The 18292-nt window shown below is 42.7% G+C and overlaps 1 protein-coding gene across 1 annotated transcript in view; it reads right to left on the minus strand.

Moving 5' to 3' along the window:
- The window catches only part of LOC110256822, a 153647-nt gene extending 136615 nt beyond the window's left edge, over positions 1 to 17032 (minus strand). Inside the window, exon 1 of the mRNA XM_021073694.1 lies at positions 16967 to 17032. Within this exon, the coding sequence (XP_020929353.1) occupies positions 16967 to 17032 (66 nt within the window). The remainder of the gene's footprint in view (positions 1 to 16966) is intronic.

Here is an 18292-nt window from a genome sequence, read left to right on the forward strand (position 1 = left end):
TCTCCTAACTCTTGAGTCAAAAAGCCAGTTCTGGGAGTTCCTGCCATGGCACAGTGGGTTAAGAATCTGACTGCACACTATTCACAATAGCCAGAACATGGAAACAACCCAAATGTCCATCGACAGAGGATTGGATTCCGAAGATGTGGTATATATACACAATGGAATACTACTCAGCCATAAAAAAGGATGACATAATGCCATTTGCAGCAACATGGATGGAACTAGAGAATCTCATCCTGAGTGAAATGAGCCAGAAAGACAAAGACAAATACCATATGATATCACTTATAACTGGAATCTAATATCCAGCACAAATGAACATCTCCTCAGATAAGAAAATCATGGACTTGGAGAAGAGACTTGTGGCTGCCTGATGGGAGGGGGAGGGAGTGGGAGGGATCGGGAGCTTGGGCTTATCAGACACAATTTAGAATAGATTTACAAGGAGATCCTGCTGAATAGCATTGAGAACTTTGTCTAGATACTCATGTTGCAACAGAAGAAAGGGTGGGGGAAAAATATAATTGTAATGTATACATGTAAGGAACCTGACCCCCTTGCTGTACAGTGAGAAAAAAAAAAAAAGAATCTGACTGCAGCAGCTCAGAGGTGTGTTTGATCTTTGGCCCAGTGCATTAGGTTAAAGGATCTGGTGTTGCCACAGTTGTAGCATAGGTTGCAGCTGCAGCTTAGATTCAATCCCCGACTCAGGAATTTCCATATGCCTTGGGTGCAGCCATAAAATAAAAAAGTAAATTAAAAAAAAAAAGAGAGAAAGAGAAGCCAGGCCTGTCTGTGTGACAGCCCCACCCTTGTACAGAGGCCACCATCATTCACCTAGAATACTGCCCCTCATTCTTCCCTCCTTCCTCCCTACAATTCCCTCTTCTCAATGTATGGAGAAGGTTCTTTGGAAAATGTAAATTAGATTACATGACTGCGCTGCTTGAACCCTTCCAGTGACTTCTACTGCCTTTTGAGCTCCTTAGCCTACCCACAAAACCTGACACAGCCTGCCTGACTGCCTGCAGTCCAACCTCATCCTCTGCCCTGTTACCTTTCTCCTGCAGGTCCCAGCAACACCAGTCTAAGTTCTCCTTCATAGACATGCCCACACCCTTACAGGTTCTGCGCATATGGTTTCTTCCTCTGCCTGGAGCATCTTCCCTGCCCTTCCTCCAGGTCTTCCCCAGTTGCCTTCTTCTTGTCTTAGCTTCAAGGTCATCTTCCCCCAGAAGACTTCCCTGATCCTCTAGTCTGTGCTTTATCCTCAACCATTTCCTTCTCTGCATAGTTCTCATTGCAGTGTGACTTTTCTAGTCTATTGTTCATTGCTTATCTGTCCTATCAGAATGCAGGCTCCATAGATGCAAGGGTATCTCTCTCTCTTATTTACCATTACATCATCAGAGTATTCAAGAGTGCTTATCATGCGAGTTTCCGTTGTGGTGAAGTGGAAACAAATCCAATTAGCATCCATGAGGAGCGGGTTCCATCCCTGGCCTTGCTCAGTGAGTTAAGAATCCAGTGTTGCTGTGAGCTATAGGTCGCAGACACATCTTGGATCCCGAGTTGCTGTGGCTGTGGCATAGGCTGGCACCTATAGCTCTGATTCCACCTGGGAACATCCATATGCCGAGGGTACAGCCCTAAAAAGCTAAAAAAAGAGAAGTGAATGGAGAGGTACTAGGTTCTAGGTTCTAGAGCAGAACAGGGACTCAGCAGCAAGGCAGCCTTGTCATATATTAAGGACTCAAGAAATATTTATCGATATTGGCTAAATGAATGCTTGTTAACAAAAAATCCTATGCTCTTCATCACATTTTAACCATTTCCCAGGACTGGCTGAGGCTATTTCTCATAAGTACATTATAGCAGTTGTTTGGGGAAATATTTGTTTTGCATTGTTCCATTCACATCCCTTAACTTACAACCCCAAGGAAATAAGCAGAGAAAAACCAAATACACCAACTATGGGAGTTCCCTGGTGGCTCAGCAGGTTAAGGATCCAGCATCATCACTACTGTGGCTTGGATTTGATTCCTGGCGCAGGAACTTCCACATGGTGCCCGGGAATAACCTAACACCGCAACGGCAGTAATGCCGGATCCTTAACTCACTTCACCATAATTTACTTCTTGTAGCCAGACTGTTGAAAGTTTCCATTTTGGGAATTAGGAGAATGTCATGATGTTTTGCTTTTTGTTGTTTGTTTTGCTCGTGGCATGCAGAAATTCCCAGGCCAGGAATTGTACCCATGCCACATCAGTGACAATGTCAGATCCTTGACTGCTAGACCACCAAGGAACTCCAGGAGAATGTCCTGCTGATCTAAGCCTGGTGAATTAGTCTTTGGGGGCTGTTGTAACAAATTACCACAAAACTGGTAGCTTAAAACAGCACTTTTTTTTTTTTTCTCTTATAATTCTGGAGAGCAGATGTTTGCAATGAGTCTTATGGGGCTAAAACCAAGGCGTCAGCAGGGTGGAAGAGTGTCAAGCGTCAGGTATAGGCTATGGGGAGAGTCTGTCCCTTGCCTTTTCCTGCTTCTAGAGGTTGTCCTTATTCCTGGGTTCGTGTCCTCCCATCGCATTGCCTATGCTCCTTCGCTGCTGTTACCACCTTCTCTTCTGTCATCAAATCTCTCTCTACCTCCCTCTTATAAGGACACTTGCAATTACAGTCAGGGCCCAGCTGGATAATCCAGGCTAATCTCCCATCTCAGAATCCTTTCATTTAATCACATCTGCAAAGTTCCCACTGGCATGTAATATTCACAGGTTCCAGGAATTTGGATCTGCACATTTGGGGGACGCACTAATTCAGCCTACCACAATGGGTATGTTAAAAAAAAAAATAGCATGAGCACCCTCATTTTTAGGAGTGTTGCATTAGAGCCTAGCAAGGGAGACCAGGGAAACCTCTTGGCACATCAGGTTGGGAGTGTTCCAAGTCAACAGGATCCTATCAGGATCCTTCCTAAGAAAGCATTTCTTTTTTCTTTCTTTCTTTCCTTTGTTTTTTTGCTTTGGCTTTTCAGGGCCAAACCCGACGCATACGGAGGTCCCCAAGTTAGGGGTCAAATCGTAGCCACAGCTACTGCCCTACACCACAGCCACAGCAACACAGGATCCAAGCCTCATCTGGGACCTACACTACAGCTCACCGCAACGTGGGATCCTTAACCCACTGATTGAGGCCAAGGAATCGAACCTGCAACTGCATGGTTCCTAGTCGTATTCGTTTCCACTGCGTCACAATGGGAACTCCTAAGAAAGCATTTCTGTAATCATAGTATTGTAAAGCCCTCCAAGAAGAGATTGAGGTCCTTCACCTTATTGATGAGAAGACTGAGAATTTGCAAAATGCTATGAAGCAGCTTGCCTAGACTAGAGCCCAGGGATTCACATTCTCAGCCTCCTGCACTCTCCCCTATTTCTGAATGTAATTAGTTACTTAATATCCGTAAGTTTCTAAGTTAGCAAAGGTTGTCTCTTGCATGGAAGGAATAGGGCAAAACAATCCCTCTTGAAAGCCAGTGGAGCTGGAAATCCACCTGAGGGTGGAGCAATTGAAGTGTGTATGAAGCAGAGTGCAGGGTATTTTTTGTTTGAGCCCATTTCCTTTGTCCCCTGAGGACTGGAAACATTCTCACAGCCCTTTACAAGCTCGGCTGGCATTGCTAGTGATATGGTACTTGTCAGGAAACATTGATATTGGAGTTCCCACAGTGGCTCAGCAGATTAAGAACTCAACATAGTGTCTGTGAGGTTGTAGGTTCAATCCCTGGCCTCGCTCGGTGGGTTAAGGATCTGACTGCAGCGGTTTGGCTGTGGAGGCAAAAGTTTGATCCTTAGCCTGGCACAGTGCGTTAAAGGATCTGCAGCTCCAATTCAATCCCTGGCTAGGGAACTTCCATATGGCAAGGGTACAGCTATTAAAAAAAAAAAAAAAAAAAAAAAAGGGCATCCCAGTAGCAAAATCATTACAAGAAAAACTGACAACTTACAGGGTGACACCAGCAGAGATTTGTCAAACTGGTAAAGATACGATCTAGAAGGCTTCTGTTAGAAGCTGGCTTGAATTCAGCTTAATCATGTGGGGCCTGAGGTATGGTAGGAGAGGATGTCTTTCTCTTCTTAGGTCAGGATATAAAATATGTCTCTTCAGGAGTTCCCATTGTGGTGCAGTGGTTAACGAATCCAACTAGGAACCATGAGGTTTCGGGTTCGATCCCTGGCCTTGCTCAGTGGGTTAAGGATCCGGCGTTGCTGTGAGCTGTGGTGTAGGTTGCAGACGCGGCTTGGATCCCGAGTTTCTGTGGCTCTGGCATAGGCCTGTGGCTACAGCTCCGATTGGACCCCTAGCCTGGGAACCTCCATATGCCACTGGAGTGGCCCAAGAAATGGCAAAAAGACCAAAAAAAAAAAAAAAAAAGTCTCTTCAGACTTACCAGGGGGCAGAAGTCCCTCCTTACATTTATTGGGAAATGGATGTAGGGCACTGATTCTCCACTGGGGGCTATTTGTTCCCGAGGGCACATTTGGCAATGTCTGAAGACAGTTTGAAATTTTTTTTTAATTAAAGCATATTTGATTTACAATATTATGCCAATTTCTGCTGTAAAGCAAAGTGACCCAGTCATTCATATATATGCATTCCTTTCCTTATAGTATCTTCCATCATGGTCTATCCCAAGAGACTGGATATATTTCCTTGTGCAACCTCATTGCTTATCCATTCTAAATGTAATAGTTTGCTTCTACTAACCCCAAACTCTCAGTCCATCCCACACCCTCCCCTCTCTCCCTTGGCAACCACAAGTCTGCTCTGTATGGAGACATTTTTAATTGTCACAACCCACAGGGTTGCTACTGGCATCTAATGAGTAAAGGCCAGGGATGCTGCTGCCATCCTATAATGCATAGGACAGCTCTCTACGAGAATTATCCACTCCAAAAACCAGTGGTGCGGAGGTCAGGTAAACCTGCTCTCGGGTAAATTGCCCTGACACCCCCATCTCAGTCACAAACTAAGCAACAGTCTTCCTAATGCAGACCTCGCATTTGCAAGCAGCAAAAGTTGTACTTTTGAATATTCCTACTGAGTCAAAGTGACTGAGAACAACCATGAGTGACTGGGAGAACAGGGGTTGGGGGGTGGTAATCTGAAGACTGGATGACAATCTTCAAAGAAGAGAAAGGAGTTCCCTTGTGGCACAGTGGGTTAAGGATCTGGTGTGGCCATTACTGTGGCTCAAGTACAGGTTTGATCCCTGGTGCAGGAACTTACGCATGCTGTGGGTATGGCCAAAAAGATGTGATAAACCCCCATCTTCTCTGTCTAGAGGACTTCGGTGCCCTAAAATCCAGTTACATTCTCTCAGCTCTTTCCTGGCTATGTGGGCAACGGCTATCTTCAAGTCAGCAATTCCAGCTTTGCAAGGGGTGGCACTTGAGGATACATATAGCCTTGGGATGGGAGATGTAGTATTTAACCAACCGCTCTGAACATCAAACACAAATTACACCAATCCTGAATCACCAGGACTATGTCATCAGTTAAGCAGCAAAAGTAAAACCCATTCATTGTAAAAGAAGCCCTGTAATGAACTTCTCTATGACCTTCTGTGATGAGAGATGCAAGAGGCTAGTGTTTTGCATTCACAGTGTGTTCCAAGAATCCACCGTGTATTCAACATAAAGCTCTATCTATCTACTTCCTGGCCAGAATTGCCCAAGGCTACCAGATGTTCAATGCAGAGAGTTTTGAATACAATTCACTAAAGGTAAAGGAGAAATAAACATCTGATGTTACCCTTTTCTGGTATCTTTCCCTTGATTTTTTTTTTTTTTTTGGTTCACTTAATTAGATAGTGATAATGTAAATATTTGCAGGTAAAACATAAGCTTACTGGATTACTTTGTTGATTTTTACCGCTCTTCTAATTAAGAGTTGGGTAATATTTCTAAGTGTGTCGTTAACTGCTTTTTAACCCCTTAATTAAAATTGCCTAGGATTTTATTAACTTCTAATTAACTCCTCTACTCCTTCCTCCACTTCACAAGTGAAGTGGTTGAGATAATGAAATATGGGGTATGATTTTCAACACATAAATTGAAATTAAAGCAGTTGCCTGTTTTGGAGGTCCCTGGTGGTATAGCAGTTTAAGGATCCAGCATTGTCACTGCTGTGGCTCGGGTTTGATTGCTGGCTCAGGAACTACTTTTGCATTTTGCCAAAAACCAAAAAAACACACAGAAATTGACTTTTTTTTTTTTTTTTGCTTTTGCTTTTTAGGGCCACACCCGCAGCATACGGAGGTTCCCAGGCTAGGGGTCAAATTGGAGCTACAGCTGCCAGCCTACACCACAGCCACAGAAATGCCAGATACCTGACACACTTAGCCAGGCCAGCGATTGAACCTGCATCCTCACGGATACTAGTCTGATTTGTTTCCACTGCACCACAATGGGAACTCAGATTTTTTTTTTTTTTTTTTTTTTTTTGAGTACTTTGACTAGATAAGCTCAGTCTTCTTTTAGGACATTTTTTTCCTGGGTCGCTCCTGGTTACCTACTGAAGCGCTTGGAGACATTTTGCTTGGGCCTCTGGACCTGTGGAGACCATGAAAGATGAGCCCACTTACTTTCCTAGTTATTAAATAAGTTTTTAGAATTAGAAAAAAGAAATGCCAGGAATATATTTGGTCATATATTTATTTGGTATGATAAAATCACAAGGGTTAAAATTTATCTCTCTGGATAAAAAAATAGACATATTTTGAAGCTTGTTAATTTTTTCCTTGTCACTGAGTTATGAGTAATAATAAGGAAATCACTAACTCTGCTGGAGTCAAGGGAATCCATGCACACAGGTCAACCCAGAGGAACTGCAATGACTACTAAGCACGGAAAAAACAAAGATGTGATCTGAAATAAGATCTCATTTTCTACTAAATGTAATTTCCTTTTCACTCTGATCTTGCACAATTACTCAGGCTTGCCTGGGCATGTATACACATTTGCTTCTCCTTGCATACAATTTCTAAATCTCCACTCTCCTACTTTAATTGACACCTCCACAAATAAATTATTAGGATTCTCTCTTTTTTTTGGCCATGCTCGAGCATGTAGAAGTTCCCGTGCCAGAGATCAAAGTCATGCCACAGTGGCAAACCAAGGTGTGACAGCGACAGCACCAGATACTCAACCCTCCAAGCCACCAGGGAACTCTAAATTATTAGGATTCTTATCAGAGAAGTCTTTTCTCAAGATTGTAAAAGGACTTGCCTTTTACAATTGCCCATTCATTCCCTTATTTTTAGCCTCATTCCCATTCATTCTTTAAAATTCAGCTCCATCCCTGCCACCTCCTTGGGGAAGTCTTCCAGGATGCTCCATTCCCCAGCTGGATGGAGCTGTTCTTCCTCTGGGGTCTCTGGTTATGTGTGCCTTCCTCTGTCTCTATTGTGATGGTGTGATGACTGGGTAAACAACCACCCCCATCCCATGCCTTTGAACTCTGCCTATGAGTTCTTTACAACTGACTTTGTATTTTCCAAGCCTGTGGCATGTGGAAGTTCCTCAGGCCAAGGATTGAACCCATGCCGCATCAGTAACCTGACAATGCCAGATCCTTAACCCGCTCCACAAGAGAACTCCACAAGTGACATTTTTTATTATTTTTGTGACTGGTATTCAGGACAGAGTCTGCTACATGCTAGGTACCTAAAATTTCCTCAACAGGTTTAGTGATAGAATGAAAAAATTACTCCTCAACTGCACAGTACAGGAATGCATGACTCTCAGAAACATGGAATTCACAGGTATGTGTCTAGATAGATAGATATTCCTGAGGCAAGCAACCAATGTGATTAGGGACTGTTGCACTCAGTAATACCCAGAGATGTGCTAAGCTGAGAGATTTATACTCTGGCTTAAAACCAACTCAAGGTGTTCCCATTACGGTGCAGCGAGAATGAATCCGACTAGTATCATGAGGATGTGGGTTCAATCCCTGGCCTTGCTTTGTGGGTCATGGATCTGGTGTTGCTGTGGCTGTGGCAAAGGCTGGTAGCTGCAGCTCTGATTCGACCCCTGGCCTGGGAACCTCTATATGCCGAGGGTGCAGCCCTAACAAGCCAAAAAAAAATACAAACAAAAAAAACAAAAACCCAATTTATTCGTTCATCCAACATCTTGTGTGTTAAGAGCCATGGCTGAGCTACTTTGTAGGGACTAGAAGGCTAAGGAGAGCACCAGGTGTTCCAAGATTGTACAGTTCTAACTTAGTCAGATAAGAGCCCAACAAAGGCACATATAAATGTGAAAGCACAGCAATGAGGTCATAAGCTCTAGAGTCAGAATGTCTAAGTTCATGACCCTTACCATTGACTGCTTTCCCTGTCACCTTGCTAGGTACTTACCCCACTAAGCCTCGGGTTCCTGACCTGTAGAATGGAAATATAATAAGACATGTTAGAATACAGAACCTCGCAATGTTATTCTGATTATTAACTTACATAATCCTTGTAAAGTACTTGGAAGTTCTTGTGTGGCACAGAGTGTTAAGGATCTGGCGGTCAGTGTGGCTCCGATTGCAACTACCTAGCAGGTTCCATCCTTGGCCCAAGAACTTCTGCATGTCATGGACTTGGCAAAAAAAAAAAAAAAAAAAAAAAATTAAAAATTAAAAAAAGTACTTACAGCCATGCCTGAAACACGGGAAATGTGTCAAGGCTTCTACCGCCACTACTTTAACAGTACAAGATATGGAAGAACAGCCTACTTAACAGGGAGAGAGAGAAACAGTGAGAGAGGGTATTTTTTAAACTTTTAATACATTAAAAAGAAGACTGGTTTGTCAAGTATTTATTTTCATTGAAGTATAGTTAATTTACAATGTTGTGTTAGTTTCTTTTTTTTTTTTTTTTTTTTTTTTCCTTTTCTAGGGCTGCTCCCACGGCATATGAAAAGTTCCCAGGCTAGGGGTCTAATGGAGCTGTAGCCGCTGGCCTACCACACAGCCACAGCAACGCCAGATACGAGCTGTGTCCGAGACCTACACCACAGCTCACAGCAGCGCTGGATCCTTAACCCACTGATCGAGGCCAGGGATCGAACCCGCAACCTCAGGGTTTCTAGTCGGATTCGTTAACCACTGAGCCACAATGGAAACTCCATGTTGTGTTAGTTTCGAGTGTACAGCAAAGTGATTCAGATATATATATACATATTCTTTTTCGTATTTTTTTCCATTGGTTTATCACAGGATATTGAGTATAGTTCCCTGTGCTATACAGTAGATCCTTGTTATTTACCTATTTTTATGTATGGTATTGTGTATGCGTTAATCCCAAATTCCTAATTTATCTCCTCTCCCTCCATTTAACACATCAAAAATTAACTCATTATTGGGATGGAACCCGCACCAAAGCAGTGACCAGAGCCACAGCAGTGATGACAACATTGGATCCTTAACCCACTGAGCTACCAGGGAATTCTAGAATGTGTCTTTTAAAATGGAGTTTCTTTTCTAAGGCCGCACTCCATGGCATATGGAGGTTCCCAGGCTAGGGGTCTAATTGGAGTTGTAGCCACCAGCCTCTGCCACAGCCGCAGCAACTCAGGATCCGAGCTGTGTCTGCAACCTATACCACAGCTCACGGCAATGCCGGATCCTTAACCCACTGAGGGAGGTCAGGGATCAAACCCGCAACCTCATGGTTCCCAGTAGGATTTGTTAACCACTGAGCCATGACGGGAACTCCTCTACAAAATATTTTAAAATAAAATTAAGAAAGTAAAGACAAAAAGTAAGTAAATAAAATAGTTTCAAAAGATAAAGTTTTGCCAAAAATACTGAATACCTCATAGACGTCACACAAAATTATGTATGTATAACAAATAAATGCTTCTTATCTGACTTTGATCTGTATGAATAACGAACCAAATAATTTATTTCTTTAAAATAACCTAATAAATTTAAATTTTTTTTCAAATTCCCCATATAGCTTTGCCTTCTCTCTTTGGTCTGGTTAAATAGCCAACGTGTACGTAGTCAATATATAAACATCATTTTTGTCCCACCTTCATTTCATTGATCACTATTTCACTGGAGAATTATTTTTTTTTTTTTTTGTCTTTTGTCCTTTTTGTCTTTTTTTTGTTTTTGTTTTTGTTGTTGTTGTTGTTGCTATTTCTTGGGCCGCTCATGGAGAATTATTATTATTATTATTATTTGTCTCTTTAGGGCTGCACCCATGGCACAAGGAAGTTCCCAGGCTAGAGGTCGAATCATAGCTGTAGCCGCCATCCTACGCCACAGCCACAGCAACGTGGGATCCAAGTCACCTCTGCGACCTGCATACACCACAGCTCATGGCAACACCATATCCTTAACCCACTAAGCGAGGCCAGGGATCGAACCTGGGTCCCCATGGATACTAGTTGGGCTCATGTACCACTGAGTCACAATGGGAGCTCCTCAATAGAGAATTATTTATCAGACCTTTATCATGGGCTGGACCTCATTCTTGTGGATTCAGAGATAACAAGTCTCTGTCTCCAGGTGCACAGAGTTTGCTTTCTTGTCATCTCAAACCAAACAACTGGAAGTCACTAACAGACTGGGGGACAGTGCTGGACCAGAGGGCAGCACAGGAGAACTGAGATGTGAAAGGTAGAGAAAACAGCCTGAAGACCAACAAGATTGCCCAGTGCTTCCCCATCCCTCCCCTCGACATTTCCTGGAATGAAAGGGAGCAATGAAGGGAGGGAGAAGATAAGATATAGCAAATTTGGCAAAGTGATAACAGTCAGTAAATCTAAGGGAAGGTATAGAGGGTTTTTTGTTATTACTCTTAATTTTTTTGTAGGTTTAAAAATTTTTTAATATTTCCCTTGTGGCTCAGTAGGTTAAGGATCTGGCATTGTCACTGCTGTGCTCAGGTTCGATCTCCCAGCCCTGGGAACTTTTGCATCCTGTGGGCTCGGCCAAAGGGGGAAAAAAAATACACCTTTGGAGTTCCCATTGTGGTGCAATGGAATTGACAGTGTATTGGGAACGCTGGGACACAGGTTCAATCCCAGGCCTGGCATAGTGGATTAACGATCCAGGGTTTCCGCAGCTGCAGCTTTGGTCACGACCGTGGCTTGGATCTGATCCCTGGCCCAGGAACTCCATATGCCAGCAGGATGGGCCAAAAATAAAAACTAAAATCACAAAAAATTTCAATAAAAAGTTGAGAGGAAACATATACACATACCTTTAAGACTGTACAGATAGGAGTTATTGCTATAGCACAGCAGGTTAAGGATCGAGCATTGCCACCGCTGCAGCATAGGTCGCAGCTGCAGCTTGGATTTGATTCCTAGCGTGGGAACTTTCATATGCTGTAGGTGCAGCTGAAAAAAAAAAAAAAACTGTACAGATAAGATTAAACTAAATAAAAGTACAAGCAAAGGAATGATGATTCAGGATAGCTCTGTTTAGGGTGGTTGTGGAACGGGGTGGTGCAAAGAGGATCACATACATGTAAGCTATTGTTAAGTTCCCAGTTTTTTGTTGTTGTTGTTGTTACTATTTCTTGGGCCGCTCCTGCGGCATATGGAGGTTCCCAGGCTAGGGGTCTAATTGGAGCTGTAGCCACCGGCCTACGCCAGAGCCACAGCAACGCAGGATCCAAGTCGCGTCTGCAACCTACACCACAGCTCACGGCAACGCTGGATCGTTAACCCACTGAGCAAGGGCAGGGACCGAACCCGCAACCTCATGGTTCCTAGTCGGATTCGTCAACCACTGCGCCACGACGGGAACTCCTAAGTTCCCAGTTTTGATGTTGGGTTATGGTTGCACAGGTGCTTACTGCATTATTACTATACATTAATAATTGTATGATTCAAGATGGCCAAAAATGCACCAGCCATGAAAGTACGTCAGGAACCATTAATCTGTTTCTGTATTCTTAAGGCACCACCAGCCTACACCCACAAAAACACTGAAAATATCCAGATGTGTTGAGTGGAGAATCCTAGTAATGAGAGAAAATCTAGACCTGTAGCTATTTGAGAATGAGCTCTGAATTTTTCCATCCCCTTTCATCTGAAGATATTCATCGTGGCGTTCTATGAATAATGAACAACTATTTTAAATACTCTATTAACCAGTGATTCAACCTTGTTTAATCACATTCTTATTTAAAGAAAATGATACATTTCTACTGTTCTTTAAGGAGATGCTAGTGTGAATGAAATTATCCTTTAAATATGCCAGTATAAGGACTAAACATATAATTTCTGTTGACCAAAATTAGTGTTAATAACATTTCCAATAATTTATCATCTTTGAAGTCATATTTATTTTATTTCACATAAGCGGAAGATTTCATGGTAGTAGAGAAGCCGGGCTTTGGAGTCAGAAAATCCTGGCTTCCAGCCTCTTAACAGCTGTCTAACACTGGGCAAATGATTTGCCCTCTCTAGATCTTAGTTTCCTCCTTTGAAGCTAAATCTGCTCCAAAAGAATTATCGCATTTTTAAAGATAGGTCATTTAAAGTTCTTAGCACAGTTCAGGGCATAAGTCTGAATGTTATTTTAAGTCTGTAGCTATTATTGTCATACCAAAACATTTAAACTGATTTACTTAATCTATTTATCTACACTCACACATACATATGTTAATACATGTTTAGGTGTTTCCACTTACTGACAAAGTTACACTGTTTATTATCTGGAACTTAAATAACAAAGCAAATAAGTTCTTGGAGCTCTGAAAACAGGGCAATCATAACATTTAATCTCCTTAACCCTCTTGCGATTTCTCATTAGATGATCTCTAAGAGTCCATCAGTTTTAACGTTATTATCTTATAAATGCTATGAGTATTGCCTTGCAAGTGTTTAGTAGAAGTCGTTAAAATAAAGGTGAGTTTATATTTAGTTTTAGAGCTTTATTTTATTTTTTAAGATGGGAGAGGATGGAGTTATCCTGACTCAACAGAAAAGGAATCTGACTACCATCCATGAGGACATGGGTTTGCTCCTGGCCTGGCTCAGTGGGTTAAGGATCTAGCGTTGCCGTGAGCTGTGGTGTAGGTTGCAGAGGCGGCTCGGATCTGACTCAGCCCTTAGCCTGGGAACATCCATATGCCACGGATGCGGCCCTGAAAAGGACAAACAACAACAAGAACAACAAAAGTAGCTGCTTTAGATTTCCTGTTGTGGCACATCGGAAATGAATCCAACTAGTATCCATGAGGATGTGGGTTCCATCCCTGGCCTCACTTAAGTGGTTCAGGGATCAGTTGTTGCCGTGAGCTGTGGTGTAGGTTGCAGACACAGCTCAGATCCTGCATTGCTGTGGCTATTGTGTAGGGTGGCAACTGCAGCTCTGATTTGACCCCTAGCCTGGGAACTTCCATATGCCGCAAGTGCAGTCCTAAAAAAAAAAAGGTAAAAGATGGGAGAGGATGTCCAAGTTAGATATTTTCGTGACTGAACAAGTTTAGGAAGTATCTGCCTATTTGATCCTTAGTAACACAACGGTTCTGTCACAGTACAGACTCATTTAATTTGACATTTCTGTTTGGGGGAGGGGGGTGTTACACCTGCAGCATATGGAAGTTCCCAGTTTCCTAGACTAGGGGTTGAATCGGAGGTGTAGCTGCCAGCCTACACCTCAGCCACAGCAACGCTGGATCTTAACCCACTGAGCAGGTTAAGGATTGAACCTGCATCCTCATGGATACTAGTAGGGTTGGTTAGCACAAGGGGAACTCCTGCTAGCTTTTTATTATTTTTTTGCCCACCCCCCCACCCCCCCACCCCTCCACCCCACCCCCCTGTCGCTGTGTGCAGAAGTTCCTGGGCCAGAGATGGAACCAGAGCCTCAGCAGTGACAAGGGTGAGCCCTTAACTGCTAGGCCACCAGGGAACCCCACTGCTGGCTTCTTTGCATTCCTTTTCTTCTTCTTCTTCTTTTTTTTTTTTTTTTTTTTTTTTGGTCTTTTTGCAATTTCTTGGGCCGCTCCCATGGCATATGGAGGTTCCCAGGCTAGGGGTCTAATTGAGCTGTAGCCACAGGCCTACACCAGCCAGAGCCACAGCAACTCGGGATCTGAGCTGTGTCTGTGACCTACACCACAGCTCACAACAATGCCAGATCCTTAACCCACTGAACGAGGCCAGGGATCGAACCCGAAATCTCATGTTTCCTAATTGGATTCGTTAACCACTGTGCCACGACGGGAACTCCTGCATTCCTTTTCTTAAGCTTCTGAGGAAGTTATTTATAAATCTTTCAAACACTGTATTTCACTCTAGAGGTATGTTGATTGTAGACACACTCATTCTAGGAGTCTCCATTTAGTTTCTTCCTTTCCTTCGTTCTTTTTCCGTGGGGGAAAAAAAAAGATAAAGTCATTGAAGGTAGTTGTTCTGATGAGAGGTTTAATATACAGTGATTTGGGCACTGTGAGGACTTGTTAGCTAAATGGCAGTATCTTGAAACTGTAAGTAAAATGTTAGCAGCAGTATCTTACTCCCTTTTAGAGTGTGGTCATTGTAAAAAATAGCATAAAACTAGTTGGATGGAAATGTTTTTAAATTACTACACATCCCATTACAGTAAGAGAACAGCTGTGTCTATTTCCTTCTAATATAAATTCATGTTTCTATGAACTTGCAATCATAGTGTATGTGTCTGGGTGTATGGTATTTTGATTAAGAGAAGTATCATTTTACCCATGTAACTATTTCCCTATTAGACTTCTAGGTTGGTTCTAAATGCCTGTTATTATGAAAACGTCATAATAAATTTTTGCAAATATGTGGTTTTTATGCGTATAAAAACTTTCCCTATGATAAAATAATGTTGGAGGAAATACTGTTTATAAAAACAAACAAACATAGGTATTATAGCTCTTCAGTGCTGTGCTACTTCTCAAAAGGATGTCTATATGTATGTGTATAAAACATATACAAAGCGATATATAGAGCAAAACAATATACATTTTAGGGTATTATCTGTAAAAATGTATATCCAAAATATGCTTCTTCTAACTTAAATTATCTAAGAGAATACACTGGACTTAATTTTTCTTTTCTTCTGTCCTTCTCCTCCTCCTTCTTATTTTAATCAGTAAGAGACTTGTATGTAATGTTCTTGGTTCAATTTTTTAAAATCTTTTATTTTATAAACTTTTTTTTGTCTTTTTTTTTTTTAGGGCCGCACCCACGGCATATGGAGGTTCCCAGGCTAGGGGTCTAATCAGAGCTACAGATGCTGGCCTACACCACAGCCACAGTAATGCAGGATCCAGCTGAGTCTGCAATGTATACCACAGCTCACGGCACTGCCAGATCCTTAACCCACTGAGCAAGGCTAGGGATCTAACCCGAAACCTCATGCTTCCTAGTCGGATTTGTTTCACTGCACCACGACAGGAACTCCCTCTTGGTTCAATTTTAAAAGAGTTTCCAGGAGTTCTGTCATGGCTCTGCTGAAACAAATCTGACTAGCATCCATGAGGATTCAGGTTTGATGCCTGGCCTTGTTCAGTGGGTTAAGGATCTGGCGCTGCCATGAGCTATACTGTAGGTTGCAGACACGGCAGGGATTGCTGTGGCTGTGGTACATAGGCTAGTAGCTACAACTCCGATTCGATCCCTAGCCTAGAAACTTCCGTATGCTGAGGGTGCGGCCCTAAAAAGACCAAATAAATAAGTAAATAAAAAAATCAAAAAGAGTTTCCATTCAAGGCCCTAATGAGATATTGGTTATTGTGAAGAGGGTAAATGCCAACTTTTCTGGTCTTTGCTAACAGCTATTATCACCTTCTGAAAATGGGTACTATGAATTTACTAATTTGTCTAGAGGTACAACTAACTAAATGTAATTGTCATATTTTTTTCTTAGCCATGGAATAACTGAATTAAGCTTACAACCATTACAAAATATAGACAAGAAGAAAAATACTTGGCTTCTAGCAAGTAGGAGGGTTCATCCATTTTACCAATTTGTCTCTACTACCCTCTAGTGGCACTATAGTCATAATATCCTTACAGCACTGCCCTCAAGATTAAACACAGACAGAGACACACACACACACACACACACGTGTATAAAGAGCTTTATAAATTTCAGCTTTATAGAGTTGGTCCTAGCCTTGGATATGATGAGTTCCTGGAGGGAGTTACTTTTTTTTTTTTTTTTTTTTTTTGCTTTTTAGGGCTCCACCCATGGCATAAGGAGGTTCCCAGGCTAGGGGTCCAATCAGAGCTACAGCTGCTGCCCTACACCACAGCCACAGCAATGCAGGATCTGAACCGTGTCTGCAACCTAACACCGCAGCTCACGGCAACACCAGATCCTTAACCCACTGAGCAAGGCCAGGGATCAAACCCATAACCTCGTTTCCTAGTCTGATTCATTTCCCCTGTGCCACGACAGGAACTCCTGGAGGGAGTTACTTTTTAACTAGCATTCTTGTTTGTTTGTTTGTTTGTTTGTTTTTGGTCATGCCTGAGGTATATGGAAGTTCCAGGGCCAGGGATCAAACCCTCGCCACAGCAGCAACCCCTGAGTCAAAGCAGTGATAACACCGAATCCTTAACTAGCTGTACCACAGGAGTCTCCATTAGTTTCTTCCTTTCCTTTGTTTCTTCGTTCTTTTTCCTTGAAAAGGAAATGCCTTACCAAAAGAGAATGCCTTAACTGGTACTCTTGCTCCTCTCCCCACACTAATCCTTTCTGAAAAGTACTGCCAAATTAATTAATTTAAAGGGGTAATGTGATCTTATCTCTCCCCTGCTCAACCAAATGAAAAAAACCTTTAATCCTTCCCTTTGGGCTGTTTGGAGAGCTGCTGGTAAGCTTCCACAGTGACTTCCAAAAGCCTTCGCAATACGAATTCCATTCTCCTTTCCTCTCTTCTATCCCTTTATTTCCTGTCACACCTTACCTCCCACCTCTGGAAGCTCTCCAAACCTGCCCCCTGTTCTTCCTTTCTGCCCACCTTGCCACCCATGGCATCAATTACACCCCAACAACTTCCTTCTCCTGTTTCTATTTGCCAAAATTGTGCTTATATTTCAGGAATGATTTCCAAGACACTTTTACTCAGCTTTATCAAGCTCCCTTCATCAGTTTCACACAAGCCACGTACTTCTCTGACACTATGCCCTCTCTTGCATATGCTGTTCCCTTTGTCTGGCTGTTCTCCTTGGGTTCCTCTCTTTCAATTCCCATTGAAACCTATACCAGCTTTCCTTCCCAACCCAACCAGGGCTATATCATTTAACGAATGACTCCTGATCTGCCCATCCCCCTAGTTTTTCCCCTCTCTCCTGTGACCCATAGCAATTTTTTTTTTGTCTTATTTTGGGGCTGCACCCATAGCATATAGAGTTCCCAGGCCAGGGATCAGATCTGAGCCACAGTTGCAACCTACGCCGCAGCTGCTACAGTGCTGGATCCTTATCTCACTGTGCTGGGCTGGGGATAAACATGCGTGCCAGTGCTCCCAGGACACCCCTGATACCATTGTGCCACAGCTCCCCCTAATACCATTGTGTCATAGCAGAAACTCCAGGACAGTGTCTCTTGTCTCTCCCTCCTGTTACCTCTCATTTTGAGTATGTGGTTTAGAAGTTCCCGCTGTAGTGCAGTCACTTAAGAATCTGACTGCAACCCTTGGGTCCTTTGGAGTCATGAGTTCAATTCCTGGCCGGTACGGTGGGTTAAAGGATCCAGCTGTGGCTAGGATTCAATCCCTAGCCCTGGAACCATATGTCATGGGTGCAGTCATTAAAGAAAAAAACTGAATGTGTTGTTAGGGATTAGCTGTTTAAGAAATAAAAAAATTATTACTGGGGTAAGAAAGGATTTTATCGTGTCTTGTTAAATAAAAAGCTCTATTTTTCTCTTTGAAAAATTTCTTTGTTGTTGTTATTGTTGCTATTTCTTGGGCCGCTCCCGCGGCATATGGAGGTTCCCAGGCTAGGGGTTGAATCGGAGCTGTAGCTACAGGCCTACGCCAGAGCCACAGCAACGCAGGATCCGAGCCGCATCTGCAACCTACACCACAGCTCACAGCAACGCCGGATCGTTAACCCACTGAGCAAGGGCAGGGACCGAACCCGCAACCTCATGGTTCCTAGTCGGATTCGTTAACCACTGTGCCACGATGGGAACTCCGAAAAATTTTTTTATTTTGTATGTTTCCCCATCTGTACTCCAAAGTTCTGGAGCTTACATTTGATTATTGTTTGCATGCCCATTATTTAAG

Source organism: Sus scrofa, chromosome 14 (genome assembly GCF_000003025.6).
Source record: "Sus scrofa isolate TJ Tabasco breed Duroc chromosome 14, Sscrofa11.1, whole genome shotgun sequence".
Taxonomy (NCBI): domain Eukaryota; kingdom Metazoa; phylum Chordata; class Mammalia; order Artiodactyla; family Suidae; genus Sus; species Sus scrofa.